The sequence below is a fragment of the Trichomycterus rosablanca genome, chromosome 7, assembly GCF_030014385.1.
Source record: "Trichomycterus rosablanca isolate fTriRos1 chromosome 7, fTriRos1.hap1, whole genome shotgun sequence".
In the NCBI taxonomy this organism is placed as follows: Eukaryota; Metazoa; Chordata; class Actinopteri; order Siluriformes; family Trichomycteridae; genus Trichomycterus; species Trichomycterus rosablanca.
In genome coordinates this window covers 41,793,622-41,804,666 of record NC_085994.1, presented here as the reverse complement: position 1 = coordinate 41,804,666, position 11,045 = coordinate 41,793,622, and the positions used below count along the sequence as shown (strand labels likewise).

Below are 11,045 nucleotides of genomic sequence, written 5' to 3'. Positions count from 1 at the left end.
CACACTCACACACACACACACACACACACACATACTCACACACACACTCACACACACAGAGGAGAGCAGTTACTGAATGATGACACTGCAGTCAGACACACATGGAGATTCATAGAAAAGAAAAGAAAAATCGTCTGAAACAGGAAGAGAAGAAAAACGGAGTCGATTTACGGGTGTGACAAAGCCAACACGACAGGAGTGGAAGAACCGGCCTAACCTCCACACACACACACACACTCACACACTCACACACACACACACACACACTCACACACACACACGCCGGCCTGAAGGTTTAACCGCTGAGGACCGAGGTGAGTCTGACTTTAAGATTTTTATCAGATTTTAGTAAAACTGCAGAACTAAAGAAGTGAAGCAGCAGGTGACTGTAACTGAGGGGTGTGTGTGTGTGTGTGTACAGGTGTATTCAGGTGTGTGTGTGTGTGTGTACAGGTGTATTTAGGTGTGTGTGTGTGTGTTGCGAGGACCAGGTACGAGAGTATTTGGTTGAATGTGGGAGCTGCTGGTCGGTCCTCATAAAAACACTCGTTCACACTGGATCAGTTCAACGTGTTTCAGTGAAATCTGGACGGATGACGTCACTCACAGTGATCAGATCCTCACAGTGATCATTTACATTTTCAGCATTTAGCGAACGCTTTTATCCAAAGCGACAGTATACAGTCTTAAGCAATTGAGGGTTAAGGGCCTTGCTCAAGGGCCCAACAGTTGCAACCTGGCAGAGGTGAGGCAACCTTCTGATTACTAGTCCAGTACCTTAACCACTAGGCTACAGCTTGCCCTTGATCAGATCCTCACAGTGATGATCTCTGTGATCTGGTGATGAGACCTCCGAGTTCACATCAGTGATCCTGATGAGGAGCTGCAGGGATCAGAAAATACTCCTCATCAACACCAATCAAGAGTAACGAGTGTTTTCATTTAGTAAAACACCTAATCTAGTTAATCAGCTCCACACTACTGAGTTTATGGGTATTGGGTATGATTATTTATAGGTCGTTATGAGTGTTGATGGGTATTTATTAGTATTTATGAGTATTTATAAGTATTAAGTGGTATTTATGAGTATTAAAATTTATTTTCTAGTATTTATGAGTATTAAAGTGTATTTATTAGTATTTATGAGTATTTATTAGTATTAAGGTGTATTTATTAGTATTTATGAGTATTTATTAGTATTAAGGTGTATTAGTATTTATGAGTATTTATTAGTATTAAGGTGTGTTTATTAGTATTTATGAGTATTTATTAGTATTAAGGTGTGTTTATTAGTATTTATGAGTATTTATTAGTATTAAGGTGTGTTTATTAGTATTTATGAGTATTTATTAGTATTAAGGTGTGTTTATTAGTATTTATGAGTATTTATTAGTATTAAGGTGTGTTTATTAGTATTTATGAGTATTTATTAGTATTAAGGTGTGTTTATTAGTATTTATGAGTATTTATTAGTATTAAGGTGTGTTTATTAGTATTTATTAGTATTTATTAGTATTAAGGTGTGTTTATTAGTATTTATGAGTATTTATTAGTATTAAGGTGTATTTATTAGTATTTATGAGTATTTATTAGTATTAAGGTGTGTTTATTAGTATTTATTAGTATTTATTAGTATTACGGTGTGTTTATGAGTGTGTATGGGTATTTGGGGCATTTGTGAGTATATATAAGTATTTATAGGTATTTATTTGTTGTTTGTATGTTTATGTATTAAATACAGATGTAGTGTCGTGAGGTTCACTCTGATTCACTCAGTCATCAGTTGGTGCCATCCTCTTATTACCCACAATTAAGTTTTTCTTAATTGTCTCAAATATCGATAGTATCGATACCAACGTTGGTATTGAAATCGGATCGATACTAGCGTGATGGGATCGATACTTTAGTTTAAGTTTTTTCTCCGCTACATTCAGTACGTTCCCTGTTCCGCTGTGTTTTATTGTCGTGCCGTCATGTGACTAAGCGACACTACATACAGCAGAGAAAGTACATACAGAGAGGAGTGGATATTTTCATCAGTAAATTAAAAAAAAGTTTTAAAACATTTGTCCTTCAGTTTTAAAGTTGTACTGTACTTGTTTTTAAACCAGAGAAGAATTGCAGTGAAGGAATGAATTTAGTTTTTTTTATATTATTGTTTATGAACAAGAACTTTCTATGAAAAAATAATTGACGTTCTTTAATATTTTTCTGTACTTCATTTTACACAAAGCCAGAGAGTGTAATGAGAGGGGAATTATGTTTTCTTATTATATAATTGTTTCTCAACAAAAACCCCAGACTTCATTAAAGTTTATTACATTAATAAAATTACTTTTTATTTGCCTACAAACTGTAGTGGGTTTTTACATGCACGTGATTAACTAATGAACACAAAATTTCATTTATTAGTCAAAGCATATTGATGATACATTCACCCTCATAAATCATGACACACACTGCTCTTCCCTACATGAAAGTAAATAAACCGCTTTGTAAGTAAAAAGTATCGGTATCGGATCGATATCGGCGATACTGGCCCTGTATTTACTTGGTATCGGATCGATACCAAATGTGGCAGTATCGCACACCACTAGTTTCTTGCTGGTTGGTTGAAGGCAGAATCACTTTGAGGTTTTTAGTTTGTAAAGATTTTTGTTCTTCTTCAGTCTTCAGTCACACACATACACTATTCACACACACACACACACACACACACACACACACACACACCTCACACAATAACACTTGCTGGGTGCTAAATTTCCATCTTATCTGAAAACTTCCCCTCACTAGAGGAAGTCATCAGCATTAAGTGTGAGTGTGTGTGTGTGTGTGTGTGAGTGTGTGTGTGAGTGTGTGTGTGTGTGTGTGTGTGTGTGTGTGTGTGTGAGTGTGTGTGTGTGTGTGTGTGTGTGTGTGTGTGTGTGTGTGAGTGTGTGTGTGTGTGAGTGTGTGTGTGTGTGTGTGAGTGTGTGTGTGAGTGTGTGTGTGTGTGTGTGTGTGTGTGAGTGTGTGTGTGTGAGTGTGTGTGTGTGTGGTTTCTGAACTCTTAAACACCCTGAAAAATGAAAGTCTTGATATTTTTGGCTGTTAAATTAGAATTAGTGCAGATTTTCCTGCTTTTATAATCAGAACTTCTGAACTTCTGATTCCACCGACCTCTCACACAACCTGCTGCAAAAGTTTGTGCCCCCCTCCCTTCCCCTGGATTCGATGTTTTGTTGATTTTAAGTGATAATGATGTTTTGTACAGGAAACAAACTTCAGCACGAATTTAACAGATTAAACACACCAAATATGAAACGTGTCATAAACCATAATTTATTTCTACATTTTAAAATGCATGTTTTAGTTTTTGTATGAAGCTAAATGTGTTTCCTTATTCACTTTAAATGAACAGAACATACAGAGGGTGTACAAACTGTCACATTAAATTCTATGTTTAATAATGTAAGCCTGTATCGTCGTGTTCTTATAACTGCGACCAATAAGACGAGGTGGCAAACATACGAATTTGAAGTCGTATTTACAAATTTTTTCCACCTCGTTATTAAAAAGAAAATGATCACTGGTTCAGTCGGACGGTGTTTTAGATTTAGTTTCTGTCACACTTCTAGTAAATTCAGTTACTGTCTTAATAAATATATAAAGAAAAACATAAAGATTTGGCTTGTTTGTACTTAATTGCTGCATTTCTCCACGTTATCTGATACACTTGCAGTTTTTAGCCGTGTTTGCACTGCAGCTTCCGTGCTGCTTGTTTTAGAGGACGTCTGTTGGTTTTTTGTATTTCTTTATGCATTTTCTCACTATTTTTAGCACAGTCAGTTAGTCTGCTGCTGCTGGGGATCCCAACTGCATCCGAGGGGGGTATATTCACCAGCCTTACGCCCCCTTAGACGCGTGTGCATTCACTCGAACCCTTCTTATTCGCCCGTACTTCGGCCACTTCTGTACAGACGCCTCGAGGTGCTAAGCAGAGTTCTTGCACAACCTTTAACGACCTCTCTCACTTATTAGTTCGGCCTTTTCCCTCCTAGCAGACTCAGCAGCAATTTTGTCTGCTTCAGGTGCTGCCAATTGTGCCCGCGGGAGTTCAGAATGTCTCTAATTATTTTAATTAGAGACTGTGGTTTTGTTATCCAAGGTTGTGCTGAATATGGACATAAAGGGTTTGGTTTCTGTTGTTTCAGTTCTTAATTCTGGTAGGTTAGTGGGTGTAATAGTGAGCTTAGATTTATAATAATGTGCTTCCTTGTTTACACTGAAACCAGGACTATCAGTACTCATGAAGCATGATCTGTCCCTCTGTTTATAGAACCTACATTACACTTCTGTGTTTACTGCTCAGGACACTTTTATAACTGTCTATTATATCACATATTACATATTTATTATATTCATTATTAAGAAATACTGTACAGTAATACTTACTTAATCATTATTTCTAATGTAGCTTGAGCTGCTGTAATACTTGACTTTCCCTTTGGGATTAATAAAGTGATCAATCTGTCTGTCTGTCTGTCTATCTGTCTATTTATCTATTAATCAGTCTGTCTGTCTATCTATCTATCTATCTATCTATCTATCTATCTATCTATCTATCTATCTATCTATCTATCTATCTATCTATCTATCTATCTATCTATCTATCTATCTATCTATCTATCTATCTATCTATTACTACACTAATATTATTACAGTTTAGATATTAGAGAGTGATCTGACGCCCCTGGCCCCTGGGTAACTGTGGTTGTTTGGGTCTGTATGGGGGTGTGGGTTCACTCATGTTGAAGCTGAGAGTCTTTTATAACCAGAACTCTTCTATTAAGCGAGTTAGACACGTGGACACATGTCGGGCCCAAATTCCAACACACAGACACACTTCAACGTCTCGTGAGACGCCTGTCAGAAGAGCGGCTGCTGTTTATCTAGCTGATAAGATCACACCGAGGGTCACTCGGCTTTAATAGCACAGCTACACAGCACCTGATCATGTGAAGAACTGAGAGGAACCAGCCGGGGTGTATGTAAACTTCTGACCTCAGCAGTGTTTATAAAGAACGTAAATCACTGCTGCTTTATTTACATTTTTCAGATGGTCCTAACTATTATGGATTTGTGGTTGTCGTTAGTAAGCTGTTGTTAATGTAGGGTGTGTAAACATGTCTGCACTTGTTAGAACTGCCAACACACACACACACACACACACACACACTGCAACTGTTTCTCCTATGGCTTCATGGTTGAAACCTAAACTTCTCCATTCCAAAAAAAACCCTAAAAAACATTATTGATTCAATTATTTTATAGATTTTTCACCAGCACAGTTTAGGGCTTTAACATTTATGGTGAATCTGCTCATTGGTACTGTCCTGAAATAAAACACTGTACACAGTCGAGCGAGCTTTGTACTGATACAGACCCGCAGGTCCATGTGAGCGCTAATGATTCTGTTTTTTGCGTCTCTGTCGCCCTCTGGTGGTGAAATCAGCTCAGTGAATCTTACTGTGTCCGAATTTACAGGATCGTTTCTCACTGAAGGTCGAGACCAAAAATATTCACTTTTAACCTTTTTAAGGTTTAAAATAACAATTAATTAGACTTTATTGTTGTTATTTTATTGTTTTTAAATGTTAATTTATTTTTATAGATTTTTTTTATTTCTCAATGAGGTCGAATAGTGTTAAAATAAAGGAACTAAATGATTGAATAATAATTAGATGATGATGTGGAACCAGGTGATGTGGAAAAGGTTTAGAGCACTCATACACCTTATGAGCAAAAGTATGTGTACACGTGATCAGGCAGGTGCTTTTGTCCAAAGCGACTTACAATCATGACAAGCAAATGAGGATTAAGAGCCTTGATTAGGGGTCCAGTAATGGCAACTTGGCTGTGATGGGGCTTGAATCGGCAACCTTATGATTACCTTTACTTCTGAGCTGATCAAAATCTTGTTGGACTTCACATTTTACCAGCATGAGACTTTCTGCTCAGCAATATCTACCTCCCATCCACTGAAAAAGATGTTGGAATGTGTCTGTGGGAATTTGTGCTCACTCCAGTTGTGCTTCGATACACATCAATTGCTATAAATAAAGCATCTGAGCCCACTTCTCCTTAGTTTGTAGGAGAGTCCAGATAATGTTCACACTTTATTTAAGTTCTCAATGCCGCTCAGTTTCGGTTTCCTGTGTGATGTTTGCTGTGGGAGCAGCTTGTTTATTTATATTCCAATATGATGAAGCTTTTTGAAGGTGTTTCATGCACACGGTTTGAATCTGCTGGTCTAACTAAGGATCTGCACGAGGTTGTTTGGTGTTCATGATGTTTGTTCTGGTGCAGTAAAACAGCACAAATATGGTACAGATCAGTTCAGGAACTCACAGATCAGTTCAGGAACTCACAGGGGCCTGGATCAGGGAGCAGAGTGGGTGCAAAGATCTGATTTCCCTGTAATTACACACTTCTGTCAGGAGCGACCACTAATAACACAGGACATCTATAATTACACGCTAATAACAGCATGATGCTTCAGTGTGACTGTGTAACGTCTGTACTGAGTGTCTGAGTGTCTGTAGTTTCTGTACTTTCTGGTAGTTTGAGGTTTTATTAGTTGTTCTTTATCCACCATCAGCAGAGAAAAACTCTTTAATAACCAGGACGAGATGAATCCAGTAAAGATTCCCTCAGTAGCAGTAGCGTTAGTGTTAGCATTAGCAGTAGCATTAACGTTAGCAGTAGGGATGTTAGCGGGATCTGTAGTGTTTGTACGGCGCCGTGCTTCTCGTTTCTTTCTGCCCTGCAGGAAAACATGGTGCAGGTCACAGATCAGATCCGTGGAGAACTCAGAGCTATATTTATCCTCCATGAACCACGTTCTCCACGTCCTCCACCGAAACACGACCATAAACATGCAGTTTAACCCCGACATGTGACTACAGTGATTTAGGATCAGGGTTAAAGGTCATTAGTTGGGGACCTTTTCTTATGCAGTAGTAGCTGCTTCGTTTTCTATTAAACGGGGGCAGCTAGTGACTACACAACATCACAAAGTAAAAACCAATAAAGGTTTCATACACACACTCATCTGACCTGCAGAAGACCTGCAGCCCTCACACACACACACACACACACACACACACACACACACACACCACGACCAGAGGAAAACTCTGAACACGACCTGCAGAGCTGAATTAGGACGAGACCATCCAGAAACTTCAGGTCAGGGGGCAAATGTACAGAAGAGTCCACTAACACAACCGGTCCTGAGACTCAGCAAGCTGAACCCCACGGAACCCACACAGACACGGGGAGAACATGCAAACTCCACACAGGAAGGATCCTTAGCGCCCCACCTTGGAATCGAACCCAGGACCTTCTTGCTGTGAGGACACAGTGCTACCCACCGACCCACGGTGCCGCCCTTAATGTCTTTTATTTGCACCGTTTTGCTTTATGAGTTGTTTTTGTTTCGTTGTGTTTGGTAGAAAATGTCTGAGGAACGTTTTTAAAGTGGAGCTCTGGTGCATCTCTACAGTGGAACAGGAAGTCTGAGGGTTTGGTGTTAGCAGGCTTTGTAGGGCAAATGGCGGTTCGTACCAGTCAACCACGTCTGAGTCTGGTGGGGGGTATGGAAACATAGAGTTCATCTCTGCTGCCGCTTCACCTTTGGTTATTATTGCACTAGTGTAAAATAGCATTCACTGTTTTCTGCTGCAACGTACACATTACGGTCAAAAGTATGTGGACGCCAAACCATTACCTTTCCTGATCCAGCATAAAGACATGGTTTGGTTTGGTTTGATTTGATCAGGTGATGTGGAGGAACTCCAGTCGACTACACAGAACCCTGATTTCAACCCCACTAAAGACCTTTGGGACGAATTGGAACATTGCTGCTGTTAAGACATCATGTCATGTTGTGGTGTTGTCAATCCAGCTTGTTCTTGGTCCTCCTCGTCTTCTGATACCTTCCACAAGTCCGGTCATACAGTAACGTGGTCTTTAATGTTGATAAAGTAACAAAACTCTGAGGACCTATAGTGGTTTGGTTGCTTCTTTTTTTCTTCTGGTCATCACGTACATTCGCTCAGTGGTGATTATCTTCCTCCAGCAGTTTTCCAATGCACTTGTTCTCTAAAGCCTTTATTTCTTTACATCCATGTGTGGCTAGTGTCCAGACCAAGGATTTCATCAGTTGTAACTTGGTGATAGTGCTAACTGATTTGTTTGTCCGTATCCTTGTCAGTTTGACCATCACCGCCACGCCTGTAGTGCTTCTTAACTTCACCAGCACATTCTGCAGCATTTGATCCTCTACCTCCCAAATATAATGAGGACACACTTGTTCCTATCTTCTTTACTCCACCATCATCTCCAGAACTTCAGTGTTCCTCATTGCTTTTGTGCTCACCCAACAGCTCCTCTCGCTTTATCACCAAATTCTGTTAATGGTTTCCACTGGTACCTCTGTGGTGACATTTGCTTTGGAGAACCTGTGCGGCACGAGGTGCAGCTGGTAATGGTGCCACGCTCCTGGGTTCTATTATTTATTTATTTTTTTATCTGTGAGGACATTTTTGAGTTCCTCATGGTGGGTTTCTTTTCAGGACACCTTCCAAAAGACGGAGGTGGATTGCATCGTAGTTTCTTAACAGGAGACGTGTGTCCACATATTTTTGGCATATAATTTTGGGTGTATATTATTATTAATGTATATATGATAATAATGATTGTTTTAATGTTTTTCAGCAGAAAGCAGAGTGATGTCCCGACAGGGCTGGAGTTTCTCCTCGCTGCGTCTGAAGAGTAAATATCACATCCACCATTAAATACAAATTATCATGGAAATTAAATATTTTCCTGAATTATTTGTTTATTATAATAGTAAATTACACACCGATGAGCCAAAACATTAGATGATTTACGTTTTGGTAATGAGGTGAACATGGCACAACACACAGAGCATTAAACCCTTCTGTGCCAGTCAGAGTGCCCATGCATCTCCCGTCCACCATCCAAAGCTCCTAGAACAAACACACAGGTATCAGAACTGGACATCGGAGCAACAGAAGACGGTCGACTGGTTCAACAGACCTGCTGTTAACGTCCTGGTACCAGATACCACAGAAACCCTTCAGACGTCTCAGCGAGCAGTTCTGAGAGCAGATTAAGCTGGTGGTCTTAATGTTTTGGCTCATGGGTGTATAAACTACGCTCTAAAATATCTGTTTTCTAAATGATTTTGTTTGTTGCAGGTAAACGAACTTCAGAAGACAAGAACGTGTTTCAGAGGAGAGGAAAACTCTTTTCTTCTGTTAGAGAAGATCACAGACATCGTAGGTACCGCAGTGGTGACCAGAGGGTCGAGCTCAAAGACACAAAAGAACCAAAAAGAACTCGAGATATTTAGCAAAACCTTATTTCATATATTTGATTAATCTCATGTAGCTCATCATGCACTTACGAAGTCGTTTCTGAAGCTCTAGGGACTTCACCGTACCACAGCGAATGCCATTATAAACAAACAGAGGAAACTTGGAACAGTGTTGAATCTACCCAGGAGTGGCCAGCTTGGTGAAGGGGCTCACAGTGCTTGTTTGAGATAATGTTCTATTAATAGATCCATTAAAATTAGAACTTTTTAGACAACAAGGGTCTTTAACATCTAACAAAAGCTAATTTAACATGATAGGAACAGTGAAATGCGGTGGTGGTAGCGTGAAGAACAGGGGATACTTTGTTGTTTCGTGATTGTAAGAAACTCCATATATTATGAGGTCATTTAAATACCAAAAATTGGACACCATACAGATTATTGACCACTTTATAGGGTGTCAGGTGCACAATTTGTACATTAAAACAGGTCCTCAGAGCCTCTGCTTTGTAAATTTATGGACACCATTAAATTACCCATCACAACTTTGTTTAACACCTTTGGAATAAAACTTGACTGTGAGTTTGAGCAACACCAAGCTTCCTAATGCTCATTTGGAAAACTAGAAGCAACGTCCAGCAGTCATGTTCCAACATCCAACTGTAAACCTACCAGAGGATGATGTAGCCTGATGGGATATTTGCATGTCAGTCTGATTTCACTGGAATTATTGTAGAATTTTCTCTTTTTTGGAACAGAAACAGTTAAAGGAGGTGAAGATGCTGCTGCTGCTGATGAGAATCATCACTTCTCCTTTGAACCTGACAGAGTTAAAGGTAACGCAGTCCTAAAAAATGAAGCTCACATACCCCGACGCTACCGGCCGTCGTCTCTATTTACTTTAGACGTCTGCAAAAAAAAATCTTGGCTATGTACTGCACAGCTCAGACAGGCTTTCTAAACCCCCTCCTGATTAACACGTACATAACATACACAAAACAGTTAAAGACTGTAAGAAATAGGCTTATCGTTTGCTGCTGTACTTCAGAACATGCGAAGATCTTCAGTTATTCATGAATTAGATTTACTGCGACTGATTGGTCTGAATAAAAAGAGAGAATTTGTCACTTTTAGCTTCTGTACTTCACGGAGGTTCTGAGGTTCACTGTATGGTCAAAAGTAAGTGGATTGAATATAGCTGTTTAAGCCCTGGTGAACACTTAACCCAACTCAACACTTTTGGGATGAATTACACTTGACTTGCTTAAAGTTACTACAGTCACATTCCAGAGTCCAAAGCAAAGTCCCTCTAAAAAATCTAAATAGATTTTTGCATTAACCAGTATGAACCAGAAGACCAGAAGCGAGCTGGTGTTTTTTATTAATCCTGTTTTTATGCAAAAGCAAGTTAAGATTTAGTTTACTAAGTTTACTAAGACTGTAGCTAATCAAGCAAATCGCTCCAACAAGCTGGAATGCTTTACTGGTTCCCTTCTGGAGCTAAGGCGTTACTGGACTTACGTAACTGGTTAATAAATGGCTTGATGTGGACAAAAGAGGTGTAAATGATTTACAGAAGACACCAGTTCCACCATTATCAAAACACCAGTTGATGGAACATGTTATGGAAGAATCGTGCTCCATTCATCCAGTACAG

At 39.3% G+C, this 11,045-nt stretch overlaps 1 protein-coding gene across 2 annotated transcripts in view; it reads left to right on the top strand.

Annotated features, from left to right (window-relative positions):
• The first annotated feature begins 118 nt into the window (after positions 1-118).
• The window catches only part of dennd2da (DENN/MADD domain containing 2Da), a 33,870-nt gene continuing 22,943 nt past the window's right edge, over positions 119-11,045 (top strand). The window contains exons 1-4 of one of the 2 annotated variants that reach the window (XM_062999501.1): positions 119-314; positions 8,764-8,820; positions 9,270-9,350; positions 10,147-10,224. In XM_062999501.1, the coding sequence (XP_062855571.1) occupies positions 8,778-8,820; positions 9,270-9,350; positions 10,147-10,224 (202 nt within the window). In that variant the 5' untranslated portion in view covers positions 119-314; positions 8,764-8,777. The remainder of the gene's footprint in view (positions 315-8,763; positions 8,821-9,269; positions 9,351-10,146; positions 10,225-11,045) is intronic. The other variant, XM_062999499.1, reaches the window with a different exon arrangement.